This window comes from Carettochelys insculpta, chromosome 5, assembly GCF_033958435.1.
Source record: "Carettochelys insculpta isolate YL-2023 chromosome 5, ASM3395843v1, whole genome shotgun sequence".
Taxonomy (NCBI): domain Eukaryota; kingdom Metazoa; phylum Chordata; order Testudines; family Carettochelyidae; genus Carettochelys; species Carettochelys insculpta.
In genome coordinates, this window is record NC_134141.1 from 60,307,675 (window position 1) to 60,328,701 (window position 21,027).

At 48.4% G+C, this 21,027-nt stretch overlaps 1 protein-coding gene across 2 annotated transcripts in view; it reads left to right on the top strand.

Annotated features, from left to right (window-relative positions):
• Positions 1–18,351, top strand: part of UBQLN1 (ubiquilin 1) — a 57,536-nt gene extending 39,185 nt beyond the window's left edge. Inside the window, exons 8-11 of one of the 2 annotated variants that reach the window (XM_074995185.1) lie at positions 5,006–5,089; positions 8,162–8,277; positions 8,914–9,082; positions 17,202–18,351. In XM_074995185.1, the coding sequence (XP_074851286.1) occupies positions 5,006–5,089; positions 8,162–8,277; positions 8,914–9,082; positions 17,202–17,357 (525 nt within the window). In that variant the 3' untranslated portion in view covers positions 17,358–18,351. The remainder of the gene's footprint in view (positions 1–5,005; positions 5,090–8,161; positions 8,278–8,913; positions 9,083–17,201) is intronic. The other variant, XM_074995186.1, reaches the window with a different exon arrangement.
• Positions 18,352–21,027: the final 2,676 nt, after the last annotated feature.

Genomic DNA, 21,027 nt, shown 5'->3' on the forward strand with positions numbered 1-21,027 from the left:
TCTTCAATGACCATCTCCTGGATTTGCACGCTTTTCACCATCTTCCAGCAGAGACCCCTATGAGTATCATCACAGAGGATCTCCCCCTGCGTTGGTGTCATCTCTACGATCACATCATTCCTTGCATCATCCTTACGCTTTCGGGTCATGGTCCAGGTCCCCATCACCAGGACCCTGCCCTTGTTGCTATGGCCGCCACCATTATACAGGACATCAACACAGGAGTTCGACATCTCGTCGTAGATCCCCGTCAACCCCTCATCAACATCACAGTGCACAGCTTCAACCTGGGGGAACACCACAAGTTTCCCAATCAGAGACTGGTTCAAAGGATTTAGAACCTCATTTCAGAATCTCAAAAGGACAACCATATGAATACAGCCAGGATCCCGAGGAACTGGAGGAGAGATACCACAGTGATGCCTCCTCATCCTCCCCAGACGAAGTGGTTGTTCCTGGGGACATCTCTCCCCCAGATGACCTAAAACAATTCCAAGACCTGTTCAAAAGGGTGGCCCAATCTCAGGACAGTCCCTACCAAAGGCATGGAGTTTTCGTTCAGTCATCCACAGCCAAATTCGCTAGTGGTTGAATCCTCTCAACATAGAGCCAAAACGTCCCAGTATAAAGCCAGGGGACTGGACAAGGATATAAAGAAACTGGACCTCCTTGGTAGAAAGGCTTACTCATCATCTACCCTGCTGCTGCGGATGGCTAGCTACGCTGCCCAGTTGTCGAACCACAATTTCGACAATTATTCTAAGCTTACCGCTCTCATGGACTTTCTCCCGGAGGATAAAAAGCCGGTCCTTAAGGCAATCGTACAAGAAGGATGCGCGGCTTCTCGAGCAGGAGTCCAAATTGCCCTAGACGTAGCGGACACAGCGGCTCGTGCCGTAGCCACTGCCGTGGTGATGCGCAGGGAGTCATGGCTCCACATGTCAGGCATTCCCAAGGAGCTGCAAGTAAAAATAGCAGACCTTCCCTTTGACAAAATGAAATTATTCGCTGAATCAGCTGATTCAGTCTTGCACTCTAGTAAAGACTCCAGAGCGACACTTCAGACTTTGGGGATATATACCCCACCATACAGAAGAAGTTTTATCCTCAACAACAGCGTTATAGTTACCAACCACAACGTACCCATTTTCAACGGGGGTATGACCAGGGGCGTCATCAACAGCCACCACAGTACAAGGCCCCTAGACGTCGACCACAACAAGGCCACGCCTCTTCCGGACAGAATATAAGGCAGCAGGTTTGACGGGTATGTTGAGGGTCGCGAAACCAAGACAGTCTCTCAGTGCCAATCTCAACACGTTTCATCATCGGCTCAAGTCATTCTACCACCAATGGAAAAGCATCACCTCGGACAAGTGGGTATTGGAGATTATAGCCACGGGGTACACAGTCCCCTTTCAATCGTTACCACCACCAGATCCTCCCACCGTGCCCCTTCTCACGGAACTAAAACGGGAGGTGGACCACCTCCTGTTCATAGGGGCAGTGGAGAGAGTACCGGAGCAATTTCAGGGCAAAGGTTTCTACTCCCGGTACTTCCTGACAGAGAAGAAGACAGGAGGTTGGAGACCCATTTTGGACCTACGGGCCCTCAACCAATACCTGCGCAGACAATGCATCAAAATGACTACGATGGCTTCCATAATCACGGCACTGGACGATGGAGATTGGTTTGCAGCCGTCGACTTACAGGATGCCTATTTTCATATCACAATTCATCCAGAGCACAGGCACTTCCTCCGGTTCATTGTAGGCACAGATCATTTTCAGTACAGAGTCCTTCCATTCAGTCTCTCTTCGGCACCCAGAGTTTTCACCAAGACCCTAGCGGTCATGTCAGCATACCTGCACAGACAAGGCATCTTCATCTTCCTGTACCTGGACGATTGCCTACTAAAGGAAACTTCCCAGGCAGCGGTATTGCAGATGATACACATCACCACAAACACATTTACCTCACTGGGCCTCATCAACTTCTCAAAGTCAAAGACTGAGCCCACACAAAACATAGAATTTATAGGAGCTCGGATAGACTCTGTTACGTCAAGGGTATATTTGCCCAATTGCCCGTTTTCGTGCCATCGAGTCTCTAGTACAACTAATAACATACAGCCCCATTGTTTCAGTCCTAACGTGCTTACAGTTCCTGGGGCACATGGCGACCACCATGTTTGTGGTACAAAACGCCAGACTACACATGCGAGGATTACAGCATTAGCTGGCGACTGTATACAAACCATCAACTCATACCGTTCACGGGATGGTATCACTCACAACGGAGGCGCAAAGGTCACTAACATGGTGGGCAAACCCCAAGAATCTACTAACAGGGGTGCCTTTCCGCCAACCACAAATTACTGTTTTCATTACAACAGATGCATCCCATACGGGATGGGGGGCACACATGGACAACAAAGCCACTCAAGGTTTATGGTCCCCTGTAGAGAAGACACTGCATATAAACATACTAGAACTCAGAGCAGTGTTTAATGCGTGCAGGCATTTTCAGAATTATCTGCGTGGGAAAGTAGTCGGCGTAAATACCGACAACACCACCACCACCATGTTTTATATAAACCGACAAGGGGGGGTCAGATCTCGTGCACTCTGTGCGGAGGCGGTCTGGTTGTGGAACTGGTGCATTGCCAACAATATAGCCCTAAGAGCTTCATACTTACCAGGTGTCCACAACGTAAAGGCGAACCAACTCAGCAGACAATTTTGCGCCCACGCATGAGTGGCAGATCCATTCAGACCTGCTTCACCAAGTGTTCCGCAGATGGGGGTTTCCCCAAATCGATCTGTTCACCACTCACGACAACAAGAAATGTCACCGATACTGCTCAAGAGCAGGCATAGGACAGGGATCCTTGGGGGATGCCTTCATGATCCCATGGAAGGGCCCTCTACTCTATGCGTTCCCTCCCAAAACACTCATACACAAGGTCTTGGAGAAAGCCAAAAGGGAGAGAGCATGCATGATACTCATAGTCCCGACCTGGGATCGGCAACAATGGTTCCCACTGCTTCTACGCATGGCACAGCACCCGCCGTTTCCCCTACCGACAGTACCGGACCTTCTCACGCAGGCTCGAGGGTCAATACTGCATCCGCACCTGTAGGGACTTCGGCTACAAGCATGGTTAATCCATGGCTCAGCGCCCTAGAGACTACATGTTCAGAGGGAGTGCAGCAAGTCCTGGAGTGTAGTCGGAGGACTTCCACCAGAAGGACTTATGAGCACAAATGGACGCGTTTTTCCGCTTGGTGCTCTTCCAAGCAGTTGACACCTCTGGACGCCCCTATACCCATGATTCTGGACTACCTGCTACAACTCAAACAAAAGGGGCGCTCTCTATCCTCCATAAAGGTTCATCGTGCGGCTATATCAGCTTTTCGACATGAAGAGGAAGGATCAACCATATTCGCCCATCCTGTTGTCACACGCTTCCTAAAGGGGTTGGTAAACCTGTACCCCCCTCAGAAACCGATACCACCGTCATGGAGTTTGGACTTGGTTCTCCACACGCTCTCGGGACCGCCCTTTGAGCCATTGGCTACGGTTCCCCTTCAGCTACTTACCATGAAAACAACTTTCCTCTTGGCAATCACGTCAGCTCACAGAGTGAGCGAGCTCGCAGCCATAATGTCCACACCACCCTGCACGATATTCTCAAAGGAGGCAGTGGTCTTACATTTGCACCCAGCCTTCGTTCCAAAGGTCTCTTCAGATTTCCACATTAATGAACCCATAGTATTGCCCTCGTTTTTATCTTAAGCCTCACAATATGAGTAAAGAGGCACGGTTGCACTTATTAGACGTGAGAAGGGCGCTGGCCTTCTACATCGATAGAACTAAGCCTTTCTGGAAAACGGACAGACTCCTGGTGTCCATTGCATCCAGGTCAAAAGGGGAAGCCCTATCTTCGCAGAGGATTTCAAATCACATTGTGTCATGCGTAAGACTGTGCTACAAGCTTTGCAAGACTCCTCTGCCAGTTCCGCCCAGGGCCCACTCCACTAGGGCGACGGCGGCGTCGACGGCCTTCTTCAAGGGAATCGCGCTGAGAGACATCTGCAGAGCGGCGACGTGGTCTTCCTACGACACTTTCGCCAAGCACTACGCCATGCACAGGATGCTTGATGAGGATACACGCCTGTCGACAGCAGTCCTTTCACGGGCAAGCTGCGCATGAATCGGGTACCCACCTCCTTTTTCGGGGGCGGGGGGGGGGGGGTTACTGCTGCGTAGTCACCTATGGTGGAGCACCCACGGGGACCACTCGAAGAAGAAAGAGAAGTTACTCACCTGTGTAGTAACGATGGTTCTTCGAGATGTGTCCCCGTGGGTGCTCCACTACCCACCCATTCCTCTCCACTTCGGAGCTCTGTTTTGTGTTTTTTCAGAGACATCCGGAGCGGTTGATCAGGGACTGGCGGGGACCAGATCGCGCACGTGACCATAAGTGCGCAAAGAGCCAACACGCATCGGCGCATGAGCGACCCGACGGAGACTGCTGAAGATTTTTCCGAGCTGCGGCGCCAGGGCGAGCCCGACACCTACTGTGGAGCACCCACGGGGACACATCTCGAAGAACCATTGTTACTACACAGGTGAGTAACTTCTCTTTTCCTGTTCATTCTCTTTGGTCTGTCTTCTGCAAGGGAACGTTTATGCAAAGATGTGGTACTTCATGTGTATAAAACTTGAAAAACACAATAAATGAAACCCATCCTATTGTCCAGTGTTTGACTCAATGTCTACCAGAAACTGGTTTTGGAGAGTAAGTAAAGATGACGACAACACAGTCATATAAAAGATTTGTTTTTCAAAGAGGATCTGAATTGTCATGTATATCCAGAACATTCGTAAATAACTGTTTTACAAGGTGCACTAAATCTTTAATTTTTGGTTGGGGTCGGGGGAGGCAGCTTTATTTCTTTATTCAGTATTTGCAACTAAATTTGAACATTTGCCCTATAGATGATGCTGAATAATCCCTTATTTGCTGGAAATCCTCAGCTTCAGGAACAAATGAGACAACAACTCCCAACTTTCCTTCAGCAAGTAAGTAAAAGAGAATCTAACCAATTCCCAGTAAGGTAGTGTTAGCCACATTGCATATGCGTGTTCTGGTTGAAAACATAAAGGTCTGATCTGTGGTTCCTATTGCAGACGCTAGCATCAATTGGGGGATTGGGCTTTTAGAGATTAAATATTCAAATAACTAATTCATCAGATTCAGTTCTCCCTTCTCATTTGGGCCAAAGTTACACACCCATTAAAAGACAGGTATTGCTTCTACTTCTGTTTAGTGTGAATAATGACTTATTTTCAGAGTAATTTTCCTACCTTTTTCTTGTTTGCTTTGCAGATTCTAAACCAAACTAAATTGTCCACCACTCACATGAGCTCTTGGTTTGCCTTTCTCTCTCCAACAAGTGCAAGGTTCTTCCCTCACATGGCTCCCGCCTAGTGTCTCACAAGGGCTAAGACTCTCTGCCTCCTCTGGCCCTGTGCCACTCCTGAAAGCAGCCAACGTGCCCTTGCAGCCCCTCTGGAGGGAAAGTGGCTTCGTATGCTGTCCTCACCTGCAGGCACAGCCCTTGCATCTCCCACTGGCCACAGTTTTTGGGTAATGGGAGCTGTGGGGGGCAGTACCAGCAGGCAAGGTCAGCAGTGTTTACCTGCTGAGTGAGGACGCACAGGTTTAGCCCAGCAGCCAGGAACCAAGGGTCAGAGCTTATGGCCTGCAGCATGGAGAGTTGTCATGGGCTGGATGAAATTAAACCAGGTCTGGGTGTTGCTTGCAGGCCAAAGGTTCCCTGCTCCATATACAGTAAACCCTTGACTTACATGAAGTCAACTTGTGTGTTTCTTCCATTAATGCAAGTCAAATTTGTTGCTTGGAGCTGGCAGCAGCTACACTGTCAGCTCCAACCCTGGAGGATCCTAGCAGCCTTGGCCCTGGGAATTGGCCTGGTGTAGTGCTCTGCAGCTCTAGCCTCAAGGAACTGCTGGCCAGGGGAATCCCCAGCAACAATGGGGCTGTGCTTGTCTGGCTCTCAGCCCCTTTGCTGGCAGGGATTCCCCCAGCCTCAGCAGTTCCCAACCACTCTGCTGCTGGGAATTCCCCCAGCCCCAGCAGCTCCCTGTGGCTGGAGCTGGTGGAGTGCTGTGCTCCAGCCAGCTCCCAGCCCTTTTGGTGCCAGGGTTCCCCAGCTCTGGCAGTTTCCTCTGGCTGGATCTGGCAGAGCTCTACACTCCAGCCAGTTCCCATCCCCACCTCAACTTATGCAAAATTCAAATTACACCTGGTTCCCCAGAAACATAATTCACATGAAAGTCAGGGCTCTATTGTGTACATCATCTAAATTGCGTTCTTCTGGTACATCTGGTATGGCACAGTAGGTAATCCAGAGGAGGAGAGGTGAGTATGCACTCGAATTCATTAGTTGTGTGTTTGAAGATCAGGTATGTCAGATACGTTTTGCTGAGAAACTAGTGAGAACTAGTGCTTACCACAGTTCCTTATTTATCTTCATTCCCCCAGTCCCATTCTGGTCCCCTGATAGTCCACCAAAGTCATTCACTTTAGGCTCCTAACCTCCTCAGTCATCAACTCTTGGGCAGAGATCCACATCTCTCTTCTGAAGTTGGGGCTTATATAACTGTATAATTTTGCACTCTGGTATTCCTGGCATGCCTGACCGCCTAAAAAGTCAGCAATTGTGGGTTGCTTTATCTCCAGAGGTTATGCTTCACTTATTGCCTGTTATAAATTGTTACACAACTCCTTATAAGGAAACATTTATTTTTAGAGTAAAAGCATTAAAGAGAGAATGTTTAAAAACAATAGAAGAACCAATGTGCATGATAAAAAGTTAGGTCACTCAAGCTCCAACTTTGGACCCTGGGAGGTGGGCATCCTTCAAAATCCACAAGTGGGTTTTCTCCTGGTTAAATGTTCATAACTATCTCAGAATCAAGACTTGGGCAGGTCATCTTGTTTCTGTGCAGCTCAGGCTGTTAACCTCTAGTCTCCAGGAACAGGTCAGGAGACAATCATCCTCTCTTCAGGGTGGAACGGCAAAAAGTAGGGTTTTGCATCACCAGAAGAGGGTAATCTGTATTAACTTTTCACTAGGGAGTCCTTAGGTAAATCTTCATTATTGTCCTGGAAAATCCTTCTTTTCTAGCATAATCTCCATATAGTCCTTTGAACTCCCAGGTTTCACATTGCGTTGCTGCAGGAAGTTATGTGCAATCCTAGCTTACAGTAATAATATGTAAGCTTTGCATTTAATATGGTAACATTTTTGAGGCTATTTCCTTATCTGTTGTTCTTCCTTATATTTAAAAGGGCTTGGTGGAATGGCTACTGAAGAAGAGGTAATCGTTACAAGAGGGGTGAAGAGAAGCATTAGAATAAAAAGATGAGCTGTCTAGGCTTTTTTCCCCACTCTGGCACTCCCACTGCAGAATGTTGGGGGCCTGCAAAATCTTCCATAACTTTCCTATACCCAGGCTTTACCTGAAAATTTCTCAAGGTCACAGATTGCCTGGAAGGTAGGCTGCCACCACCCAAGTGAAACAAAAACCCTCTTAACCCAGGAAGATACACCTGGGATTATCTTCCCAGGGTCATTCCAAGCTCTTAACCCTCCCTCTGGATAGAGGTCAGACACAAAACCTGTAATTAGCTGAGCAGCAAACAACAAAACCAAAGTAGTAAGCAAAGACCAGTAGCCAGTGCATCCAAATTCAAAATAATCATAACCTGATCACATCTAACTATACGTTTCCCTTCTACTTACATCTCTACAGCTGATCTTGAAACACTCAGGATATTTATGATGTCTTCCCAAGCAGCTTGAATGAATATCTCTGTCTTTTTCTCTCTGCCATCCTAACAGACAAAAGCTCTGTAAACTGCAGTTGTTCTCAGTTCAAAAAGTCACTCCATTCCCATTGGTTCACCTGGGCTCAAGTTGTATCAGGAAGGGATTAACCCCTTCTCTAGTCATTCATGACATGAGCAATAGGAGGTGTTGGCAGGGGTGTTTACAACAAAAACCAAACCATGGTAAAGATTGTGATAAACATTTCAGTTTTGTAATGAGTTTTTCTTTTTCCTAGATGCAGAACCCTGACACGCTGTCAGCAATGTCCAACCCTAGAGCAATGCAAGCATTGCTACAGATTCAGCAAGGCTTGCAGACACTAGCAACAGAAGCACCAGGGCTTATACCAGGGTAAGAATTGTCCCAACAAACTTGCAAAGTTTACTTACATTAAATTTATTTGATTTGGCAGCTTTTTGTCCTTTGAATTTAGAAGTTTTTTCAATTACACACAGAGAAGAGGGTGCTCTCAGTAGTAATGGATGGCAGAACCAAGAGCACTGGTCTCAAGTTACAGGGAGAGGGGGAGGTTGGATATTAGGAAAATCTATTTCACCAGAAGGGTGGTGAAGCAGTGGAATGTATTACTGAGACAGGTGGTGGAATTTCTATCCCTAGACGTTTTTAAATCCTGACTTGACAAAGTCCTGGCTGAGATGATTTAGTTAGGGTTGATCCTGCATTGTGCAGGGGGCTGGACCTTTCCAGCCCAAAGGTTCTATGATTCTGTCCCACACATAGTCCATCTTCAGTCTACTAAATATCTTTGTTTTAGACACCACCTACTTTTTTCCCTTCTGTGCATGGTAAAATGCTAATTATTTATAAGGGATCTTGCTGCATCCGGGTGCTTTTTTAAATTCACATTTTCCATTTTCGCTGATGTGTGTAATTCCAGCTTGACAGTTGATGGGGAAGAAGTAACAGTATAACAGTCAATTTTAATACAGAAGTGAATGTTAGCATTGCTGTTCCTCATCTCTGCAGATTTAATCCTGGCATAGGAGGATTAGGAAATACTGGAGGTCCCACAGAGACAACCATACCTAGCTCAATCCCCAGTGAGAATACCAGTCCAGCCTCAGGAGTTGCTGATCCTGGTCACCAGCAGTTCGTTCAGCAAATGTTGCAGGCACTTGTTGGTGCAAACGCTCAGGTAAGGTAGCTGATGGCTAAATCCTAGAAGTTTAAGATGTATCTAATCCAGGGTGGACGTTTAATTTTTGGTGGGGAGATACTCCAAGATTTTGGTTAAGTGGTCATGGTCCGCACTTTTATATGGAGGCAATGCAGGATGTGGGGTGGAGATTGAGCTCACTTCTGTACCCGGTGTGGGGGATTGGGATTCAGGAGAGGATGTGGGATCTGAGAGGGAGTTTGGGTTGATGGAGGGGGTTGTGACCTGGTGCAGAGTCCAGGTGAGGCAGTATGGGTACAGGAGAGGATTCGGACCTGGACAAGGGGTGTAGGAGACTGTGCAGGGTCTGAAGGAGTTGTGACTTAGGGCGGGAGGCAGATGATGACTTGGGCAGTTTTGAAGTGCAGCAAGGTATGCAGGGTCAGGGAGGGAGTTGTGACAAAGGGGAACAGGGTTGCAGAGAGTTTGCTGACCTGGGGCAAGTAGTTATGGAGAAGGAGGGGCTGGGGTATCAGAGACAAGCTCTGGTGAGGAGGCATTTACCTAGGCAGCTCCTGGTCAGCTGCCCAGTGTGACGCTGAGGCAGGCTCCCTGCCTGCTGCAGTACCAGAGTACTCAGAACAGCTGGTGGCTCCCTCCAGCACCTCACTGTGCTGCATGTGGATGGGAGCTGCAGTGATTGGGCTGGGGATGGGGGCAGCATGTGAAGTCTCCCCTACCCTCCACTCTCTAAGGGGCTCATGTGGCATGAGCTACTAGCTGTTTTGAGGAGCTGGGATCTAGGCAGGCTGCCAGGCATATCAAAAGTCTTGGCAGGCTGGATTTGGCCACTGGGCTGCATCTTACATGTCCTGATGTAATTTTTATTTATTAATGTAGGCTGCAAAGGGCAGAAGGAGGGAATAGTGGAAAAAACATGTGCTTAATACTGGTAGCCCATGGAGGAGTGAGAGGATCAAGTTAGAAAACTTACTTTTCCAGCTGTGAAAATAAAAGTTAGAAAAAAATGAAATTTTAATACTTCTGTACAGAGGCCCATTAGCTCTTGAGTTGCTCGTGTGCACAGAGAAATAAGGAGCTTCAATGTGGATTTTAAGCCTTTCACTTTTGCCTCTCCCTAGTCAGTCTTTAAAGCTATCTCAGTTCTGTGTCAGTGTCATTTGCACCGTATTGGTCGAAAAGACAGTTTCTCATGATGTACAAAATGTTCTCAGTACAGATTGAAACTCTCATCTTGCTTCTGTGGGACCTGAGTGGTGTCAAAAGAGAATTTGCTGGATCGTGGGTGGTTAATACTGTGTAGCAGCATTACCAACACGTCCACTGCTTACTGGGATCTTAAAAGACGTTTGGGGTAAATTAGAGTTAAATAACAGTACAAAACACTGCGAGCCCAGACTAGTGGCTGTAAAACTTCATGGGACCATGGGAAACTGGGTCACTCCCGTGATGAGCGGTTTCTCAGCTAACTTAAAATCACTCCAGATTACAGCTGTTGCCAGATGAGAACGTGCTGGATTCAAGTGTTTCAACTTGTTGTATAAAGAGTAAGCATAGACTGACAAAACCTATACAGTTTTTAAAGCGGTTACCGCTTCTTTTTGCGAACTAGAAATGCAGAATTCAAGTTAAGTTGTTTCAGGTGCAACACTAGAGGCTGAGATTGAATGACTGCTAATTCTTGTTATAACACTTTATCTTCAAAATATTTGTCAGCCTAGCTGCTGTCAAGGACCTGTGTAGACAAAGGATACTCACAGCAGCAGTGTGTGACATTTTGTAAAGGGGGTGCAGCACAATTGGGCTGCCCCTCTCCCACAGCCTTATGTTCCCTTGCAGCCTCTCTGCTCCTCTTAGGCTGATCTTTGTGGGGAGCTGGTGGGGGGGGGTTCCCCCTTCCCCTGGCAGCAGCGCGCACCTGTTCTGTCTCTTGGGAGGAGGGTGTGGACTTGCTGCTGGACAGCAGCTTGATTAATGACCCTCCTGCAGGGAAGTGAGCGGCAGCTGAGTGTTTACAGGGAACTGGGGGCAAGCTTCCCACTGCACACAGCCTGCCCCCCACATCTTACAAAAGGCTCTGCTTGCAGCAGCCATCAGGAGAGGCTGGGGGACAGTGTAGTTAGGCAGGGTTCATACTTTATGCATACTAGACAGCTCAGCTCCCAGGCCAGAGTGGATCAGCACCTGCCAGCTACTCTCTCCCTGCATTCACCAGGCAGGGCCAGGAGGAAAAGTAAGTCCCCCTTCAGCAGCATGTTCAGATCTCCCAGGCACTGGCTCTGGGCTCAAGCTACCCTGGGGGCTTTGCTTTACAAATGCTAATTCTGTTTCACATGTCGTGTTCAGACTTAATTCCTTGAGGTACCCTGGCCTGGGCTTGCTTCAAAGTTTCTGAGATACAGTATAGAGAGGAACATATTTAATGTGTCATTGCTGCTGAGAATTTCCTTACAGTAAGAAGCAGTGGAAGGCCCCTGGGGCCTCTGCCACCACTGTTGCTGAGGTAGCACAGTGTGTCACTTCCAGGAGACCACTGCTCCTTTCCAGAGGTGTCTGGGGAGGGGTGGGGGGAGTGCAGGATCCCTACTAATTTCAGGGACAAAAAGTGGGGTCTGATATAAAAAGTTGGCTCACTCCTGACTTACAGGTAGCATTCTTCAAATGTTCACAAACCAGAAATCAGAGCAAAATGTTTGTGCTTAATCTGTCACACTGAGGGTACCAAGTAACAAATATTAAATAATATTGGGTAAGAGAAAATTTTTCATCCATATACTTTTCCCTTGTTGTTTTCTGTTCTGTAATACTTGAATTTCCACTTCATAGCTGAAATAAAAACGGAATGGTAGCCTTGAAGAAAAAATTGTATTATGCATTGGTCACTTACTCATGTAACAGCATTCACCTTTTAAAACCAAGTATTTTGAAAAAGTTTCTCCTTTGCGTCTTAGCTTCTGAAAGTGAAGTTAAAGGACTCTTGGGCTACGTCTACACGGGGATGCTACATCGAAGTAGCTTATTTCAATGTAGCGAAATCGAAATAAGCTATTTTGATGAATAGTATCTACACATCCTCCAGTGCTGGTGCTGTCAACGTTCAACGTCGACGTTGGGCAGCACTACATCGAAGTAGGGGCTGCAGGAGGGCGTCCACACACCACAGCGGCCCACATCAAAATAAGGGTGCCAGGAACAGCTGCAGACAGGGTCACAGGGCGGACTAGTACTTCCCGGGCAACAGCAAGCCGCTTCCTTAAAGGGCCCCTCCCAGACACGCACAGCAGGCGGTCTGCAGAGCCACAAGCACGCACACCCCGTGGAAGCAGCATGGACCCCCAGCAGCAGCAGCAGCCAGAGGTCCACACACCTGCCCCTGGAGGAGCAGTGGTTGCCCTGCTTAGTGCCATGCAGGAGGCAGCTGTCCATCTTTTATTTGAGGAAGATGAGCTGCCCCCAGGGGAGGAGGAAGCAGCCCCAGACCTTGCTGCCCTCCCAGCTTCCCCCCCTCCCCGCCGCACACGCTGCCGGCTGTGGAGCTACCCCACGAGCACGGACTGGTGGGAGCGGCTGGTGCTCGGCGAGTGGGACAACGACCGCTGGCTCTGGAGTTTCCGGCTGAGCCAGCAGACATTCCTGGAGCTCTGCCATTGGCTCACCCCTGCCTTATGGCACCAGGACACCTCCATGCGACATGCCCTCACCGTTGAGAAACAGGTCGGTATTGCTGTCTGGAAGCTGGCCACTCCAGACAGCTACCAATCCGTAGGGCAGCAGTTCGGCGTGGGCAAGGCCACTGTCGGGGCTGTCCTCCTGGAGGTAAGAGGACCCGGGGGGGGAGCCCTGGGGTGGAGGGCCAGACGCACCCTGCACACCCCTCACTGGTGGTTTCTCATGTCCTTCCCCTGCAGGTCGTCCGCGCCATCAGTGCCCTGCTCCTACACAGGCTCATGCGGCTTGGGGACCCAGATGCTGCCATCGTGGGGTTTGCCAGCCTGGGCTTCCCAGATTGCTTTGGGGCTCTGGCTGGGGACCCATATCCCCATCCGTGCCCCGGAGCACAGTGGAGGACGCTTCCTCAATAGGAAGGGATACCATTCCGTGGTCCTGCAGGCCTTGGTGGACAGCCAGGGCTGCTTCCTGGACACTTACATTGGCTGGCCTGGCAGCACCCACGATGCCCAGGTCTTCAGAAATTCAGGCCTGTGCCTCCAGCTGGAGGTGGGGACCTACATCCCCCAGCAGGAGATCCCTGTGGGGGACACCACCATGATGCCCCTCTGCGTCGTCACAGACGCGGCGTACCCCCGTCCGGCCCTGGCTCATGCACCCTTACACAGGCCATCTCACAGCCAGCCAGGAGCGCTTCACCACGCGCTTGAACCATGCGCGCCAGGTGGTCGAGCGCACTTTCGGCCGCCTCAAAGGGCGCTGGAGGTGTCTCCTCACCCGCCTGGATGCAGGCCTCACCAACATGCCCCAGGTTGTGGGCGTGTGCAGCGCACTCCACAACCTGGTGGAGGGCAAGGGAGAGGCCTTCTTCCAGGGCTGGGCTGTGGAGGCTGGCAGGGCTGATGTCCACCCACCCACTGCCCCCAGTCGTCAGGTGGACCCTGAGGGGATCCGGGTCCGGGAGGCCCTGTGGGCCCATTTTGACCAGGCTGCGGGGTGAACGCTGGCAGGGCCAGCTGCAGGTGAGCCACCCACTGCACCCCCCCCATCCTCCACAACACTCCCTGCCCCCATGTCCACACCACAGAGAACCCAGGAGCACACACCCCCCCACATACACTTTTCTTTGAAATAAATGGAAATGTTGTTTCAAACTAAACAGTGCAACCTTACTATTAACAGAAGAAAAGGGGGGAACTATTTACATGGGGGGGGCAGCTACTAAAACAGGGGTCCAACAAAAACCATTTACAACAAATGGGGGAATATGTACAAGGGGGGGGGGCCACATCCTCGGCCCCGCACCCTAATGTCCAGTGCCCGGTGTTTGGGGGGGGGCACAACCCACGCCTCGGCCGGAGCCCTGGTTGAGGCCGGGTGGGGGCCGGGAGAACCAGCAAATACGGCCGGCTGGTGTCCGCAGGCCCCAGGCCCCCCTCAGCGGCAGGCCCCAGGGTGGCAGATGGTGGAGGGATGGCAGGTGGAGCAGCAGGCAGCACGGCTGGGGGGGGCCAGGTGCTGCACAATACGGTCAAAAGTGCATATGAAGGCCCCCCCAAGCCTCCTGGCGGCAGGCCAGCACTCACTCCTGGAGCTCTAGCCGCCGCTCCTCCACCCGCAGGCGCTGCTCCGACACCTCCAGCTGACGCCGGAGGATCGTGAGCAGCTGGGGGTCCGTAGCTGTCCGCGGGTGGCTCCTCCGTTGGCCTCGTCCTGGGGCTGGTCGGTGCTCCGCTGAGGGGCTGGCCTGCTGGGATGGCCCCAGTAGGCTCTCTGGGACCATGGACACCTCGCTGGCGCTCTCCGGGCCCTCCGATGGTGCAGCTGCAGAACATGGGGGAGAACAAGAGTGGAGACAGCTGTTAGTGTGGCCCCTGACCCGTGGCCCTTGTCCCCCCACCCCTCTGCTGCTGGTTCCCCATCCCCGTCCCCCGGAGATGCTGATGGTGGGTGTCCCACCCCCACCCCCGGGACCCTAGGTTCCGCTCCCGCCATCCCCAGGGATGGGGCATGGCGCTGTCCTGCTGGGGGGCAGGGGCTGATGCACTCTTCTGAGGGACATGCCACTGCTGTCCTTGGGGCCATGGTCATGTCTCTCTTCACTGCCCCTTAACCCCAGGGGTGTGCACCGGGGGGCGTACATACCTGACGGTCTGCTGCCACATTTGGGGGACACCCATTGGGCAGACGCCCTGTTGGAGCTGCGGGATGGGAGGGCGATGCAGAGCCCCCCCGTCACTGGAGGAACTCCCGTCTTCCTCCTCTGGCGTCCCAGGGGTGGGCTCCTGGGGGGGCCCCTGGGGTGCAGGGCTGGCCTGCTGGGGCTTGTCGGCTGGGGGGGAGGAGGTGTACTGGGGGCCCAGGATGGCCCTGAGCTCCCTGTAAAAGGGGCATGTGGCAGGGGCGGCCCCAGATCGGTTGCCCGCAGCCCGGGCCCGGGCGTAACCCTGCCTCAACTTCTTGACTTTACTCCTGACATGGTCAGGAGTGCGGGCAGGGTGACCCTGGGCAGCCAGGCCCTTGGCCAGCCGAGCGAACGCATCCGCGTTCCGCCTCTTGCTCCCCATTACCTGGAGCACCTCCTCCTCGCTCCAGAGCCCCAGCAGGTCCCGGAGCTTGGCCTCCGTCCAGGAGGGGCCCCACTGCCTCTTCCCCTTCTGGCTGCCAGCCTGAGAGCCCTGGCTCCCCTGGGGGCGCTTGGGGGGCTGGCTGGCTGGCTGGCTGCCATGGGGTGCAGGATGGTGACTTGGGGCTGCTGAGGTCCGTGCAGGCTGGGCATGTGGCAGTGCTGCTGCCTGCATGAGCTCTCAGCTTCCTGCACAGGAAATAAGGCGGCAGGGAGTTTTAAGGGCTGCTGCATGCGGCCACCATAGAGCTCGGGCTGGAGAGAGCGTGTCTCAACCCCTCAGCCTATGGCCGCCATGGAGGAGCCCACTATTTCGATGTTGCAGGACGCGGATCGTCTACATGTGCCCCATCTCCTGATGGGGATAGCGACTTCAACGTCTCGCCACCTTACGTCGATTTCAACTTTGAAATAGCGCTCGCCACGCGTAGACGCAGCGGGTGCTATTTCAAAGTTGGCACGGCTACTTCGAAGTAGCCAGCTTGTGTAGACGCGGCTTTGCAGTGACAACTTCTAGAAACAGCAAGAAGTATTTCTTTGATATTGTTGGTTTAAAATATCTGCTAAGCATTTTGTCACTTTAGAACTAAAATGGTTTCAAAGAATGCATCTAACCATCAGAAGTTTATACAGTCCTGTACCACCAAAGTCTGCAAAAGCTCTGCCACTGCTTCTGTAAGGAGAAGGATCAGACCATAAAAGCACAGTTGTTCAGTTTCCCATTTAGATGTTCTAGTTGATATAAAAGATTTTGTGAATTTTATTTCTTGACCATTTTTAAAGCCATTAGAAATTAAGTGATATGCCACTTTACTGTGTCTCATCACATTCAGTAACACTATTGCCAACAATTAGTTTATCTCAAAATCTCCAAAGTCTAGCACCACTGGATTTAACATTTCATTTCACGTACAAGAACAATCTGTTAATGACACTTAGAAGGAAATTATATTTCCTTACTTAAGGAAGTAATTCTTAAGCGAATAATTTTCTTTTCTCCCTTACATCACATCAAACATGCAACATTCCCTGTAGTCACTTCAAAACCAAGTAACTTCTGGTACATGTCAGAACTCATGTAAGCCAGCAGACTGTCCTGAGAGAAAGATGTTTTGCAGTTGTTCAGGCACTTCAATTTTGCTTCTGATTTGGGAGACTGAAAAGAAACTTCGGTTGCAGGGTCTGTTCTGGTCTGGCTATGGTCTGAAGAAGTGGGTCTGTCCCACGAAAGCTCATCACCTAATAAATTATTTTGTTAGTCTTTAAAGTGCTACTTTACTGCTTTTTTGTTTTGATAGTATATAGACTAGCACGGCTCCCTCTGTGTCACTAGTTGCAGAATAATCTGTGAGAGTTAGCCATCTTAATCTGTATCTTCACAAAATAAAAGGAGTCACTTGAAATACCAAAGGTGGGGAAATTGTCCTTCTAATGTGTAAGATAATTGGTGTTTTTGTACCACCAAGGACTCAACAAAGGCATCCTACTTAATAGACACTTGCAAAGGTTTATTTCTCCTCCTTTCCCCCTCCCTTCTGCCCTATCTCGCTGATTTGTCAGTTTTTCCTTTTTTTTTCCTCTCTTTTTTCAAAATTCTCTGTCAGTTATCAGTAGTCTCCAGATCTGAAGTGGGTCTGTTCCACAAAAGCTCAGCACCTAATAAATAATATTGTTAGTCTTTCACATGCTATAGGATTGTGGTTATTGTTGTTTAGGTGCAGAAGTTAGCCAAGACAAAGTATGGAATAGACTTATGTATTTCAGTCATCTAGTAAAATTTGTTCATAGTATTTGTATTAAACTTGTGTCTCCAGCTTGAAATAAATTGTCCCTTTTTTTTAGCAGTTGCAAAATCCAGAAGTCAGATTTCAGCAACAACTGGAGCAGCTCAGTGCAATGGGTTTTTTGAACCGTGAAGCAAATTTACAAGCTCTAATAGCAACAGGAGGAGATATCAATGCAGCTATTGAAAGGCTACTGGGCTCCCAACCATCATAGCACACTTCTTTAACTTGAAAAATGTAATTTATTTTTGATAACATCTCTGAAATCTTTAAAATACCTGCTTTATTTCATTCTGACTCTTGGGATTGTCTTGTTATAACTAACACCAGTCTGATGCATTTTAAGGTGGGAGTGCAGTAGTTTTCTTTGAACAGTTGGAATCAGTGCTTTTTCACTCAGTTGTTGCATGCATCAAACACTTCTTTGTTCTGCATTTGTGATTTATTTTTAAGAAATCATCTTTCACAGTTGAATGAACAGGTTTGTCTGGCCTACAATGTCCAATTTACTACTTAAACATTAACTTTGGGTCGTAATTTATATAGAATACAAATTATTAAAAACAAAGTTAAATAAAGCTATAATTTGTGGGTACCAATACTGCTTTTTGTGACTTCAGCATGTATTTTTGCTAGCAAAATGCTGTGCGATTTATACCCCTTGATTTATGTACCATTTGCGTTTATTTGTATAAAATATACACATCAGAACAGCTTACATCTTGGAACTTACACATGGCAATAGAACAAATATATATAACCAAAAATGCAAGAACAAATAAAACTGACACATTTCTAGTGCAGAAACCTCACGCATCTTCAGTAAACATCTCAAAGAGGTTAGGCAAGATCATTTAAAATATGCTAGAATTATTGATCTAATTATCTTTAAGTCTGCATCTAACTACAGATACATGCATTGTGACATTGTCTCAATATTCACCAAGGATTGACTGTAAATTATCTAAATCTCTGTGCAGATGGAAGGAGCACTATTGTATGCTCTGAAACTGCTTCTAAGGCTTTTTGGCTTCTCTCATTGAGATTCTAACACGCATTATGATTTGTACTTGGAATAATTACTTTCACTGACAATGTCATGTGATATGCTAATTACTTTTAACCACCATGTAAAAATACTGTATATCTTTTGAGTTTTTATTTGTAGCTACTTCTCTTGTGCACAGGTAATAAATGAATTAAAAATTCTTTGAGCAATTTGTCGAATGTTTTTGCAAAATTGCTGATTCTTTGACTCAGAAAAACAAAACATGTTTAGCATTTGAGTAAGACTTTTGGAGCACCACACACTTACTTTTGACAAGGATTAATGAACAACGTTTGGATTACAAAGGAGAGAGGGAAAGGAAACGAAATCGAAAGTGTGAAGACTACCATTAAGGTAAGTAAAATATAGCAGTTGCTGAGGTAAACATGTCTGACTGCATTCATTCTGCTCAGCAAACTGGCCCAGTTTGGATGGTGCATCCCTTTTGGAGCCTGTGGTCAAATTTTAAATAGTAGTAGCTGAGGATTATTCACTTGCACTATTTATAGTTACAGCACTGTATTTTAGCAGATATTGAGTATAAATGAGTATAATGTTGATGTTGAGTATAAATGTGATTTACTTGAAAAGGTGTTGAGAAACAGGTTAAATTTACCGTTCATGGCACAGGTAGTAGATTCAAATTTGTTCACCAAACTAGCTGAACCAGAATTTTTAAAATAAAAAATATATTTGGTTGTTTAACCACCACCACCACCCTCCCCCCCACAAAAAAAAAAAAAAACCTTCTAATATCTGTTAAAGGTTGTACCTTTCCTTAATGGGAAACATCTGTAGCTGGACTTTGGCACTAATCAGTAAATTGCTCAATTACAGCTGATGCACAATTCTGGGAAAAGCCAAGAAAACCTTCTTACTCTCCTCCTGCTCAATGTGCAGTGGGAATCAAAACTACCAATGCCAAGGAACCATTAGGAAAGGGTGTATAGTTAAACAAATACTATAAATGCATAGTATATCTCTAATACTGTGTGCTGTTCTGGTTGTTCTATCTCTGCGAGAGAAGGAACACAGCAACAACAAAAATAACGGATGTGGAATACCTTCCATGTTGAGAGAGAAGGGAGTGGGACAATGCATTCAGAAAATAGAAACTAAAGGGTTTCTTTCCACTCCCATATATTCAGGTTGGGTAAAAAGATTTATACTGGAAGATACCATATTCTGTGGGAAAGGCATCTCTTTGGGTAAAATTTAGAGACTGGTAGTGAAGGGATCGCAAGTTGCCTGTGTTAACTACCACCCTTAAAACAGTTACTCTTAGCCAAGATTTTCAAGTGACCAGTGATTCTGGACTTTTGTTTCTTGATTTCAGTGGACTTAGGGTAGATGTGTTCAGGAGAAACCAGAGGTGTTAAAATAATCTTGCCTATCTTAACACACATTGGCTTATGTTTGGTTTAAAAAAAAATGCAAATAACAAAGTAGAAGATCGGAAAATGAACTCTGTTCGAAAACCTCATTTTCACTGAAAGTACTACAGGTTGTACTCCCTTGTCCAGCACCTGACTAGTGCCAGATGAGGGGATTTGCCAGAAGAGGGGAGGTCAGGTCTCATGGCTGCCCTGTGAGGGTATTTGGGGGTTGGTCACCAGCCTGTCGACCTGGCTCCTCTCCTGGCTGCTGCAGGTTCCCTGCCCCAAGGCTGCCTGGAAGGGGAGAGGCACTCCTACAGGGCTCCCCCAAAGGGCTGTCAGGTTCATCTGGCTAGGTTTCCTGCAGCTGGGGGACTGCCAGCAGGCCTCTCTGCCCCAGCGGACTCTGCCACGGGGTTGCTAGGCTCCCCCTGGCAAGCCAGGGAACCTGTAGCTGCAGGGCTGCTCGTGGGTGGGGCTCCATGCCCCAGCTAACTCCTGGCTGTGAGGGCTCCCAACACTGGGGCTCCTCAACCTCAGCTGTGCTCTCTGCCCCTGGGGCTCCCCAGAGCAGGCTGCCAGTGGGGGAACACTGCCATCAGCAGGGCTCCACATCAGCCCCACACAGCTTGAGCACTCTGGCAGAGCAACACCCATAGTCCTGCCGGATGAGGGATGTTGCCAGACAAGTGTTTCAACCTTTATAGAGCACTCTGTTCAGATAGCATGAATTCTCCTTGGAGATAATTTAACCTATATAGTGGCGTGTGTAGTGTCTGGCTCATTATTTCTTTATAACCTAACAAAGGAACTCTTGCTGTTTCAGATTCTCTTGGAATTTCTTTAAAATTATGAAGTTGAAGCTGGCAGGCTAAAGGGTGTATCTTGAGAGCTGGGCCAAGCTTATGATACTTGAGACATAACACTTTGTTCATTTATCTAAAACTCAGTCCTAGCAGTCTCTTGCAGACTTCGCTCTCATGCCTGTTACGCATGCCACTGGTTGGGAAACATGGTCCTAAAATAATTGAGGTCTTGAAACAAATGCCGTTCAACCTTTCCAGGTTCCCATACCCTTTTCAGGAGTCAGATTTGTTTTGCATGCCACCAAGTTACACCTCTATGAAAAGCTATTGACAAAAATATGGTAGACGAATACTACTGAAAACTTGCTGACTTTCTGCCATCTTCTCAAATGAATTGCAATAGAACTATTGTACTTACATTTCAGTGTAAGGCATATGAAGCACTAGAAACAAGTCTGAATGAACTTTTAGATTGCACTGACTTTACTAGTGATTTTTTTTTTAAGTAGCGTATTGTAAGACTAGGCAAATATCGAGACGAGTTCATGTATCTCCTGAAAGACCTTGGTGTAACCCCAAGGGTGCACATACCCTTTGTTAAGAAACACTGGACTCAACCTGTTCCATGCCGTTACTAAGGTGAACATGTTGCTT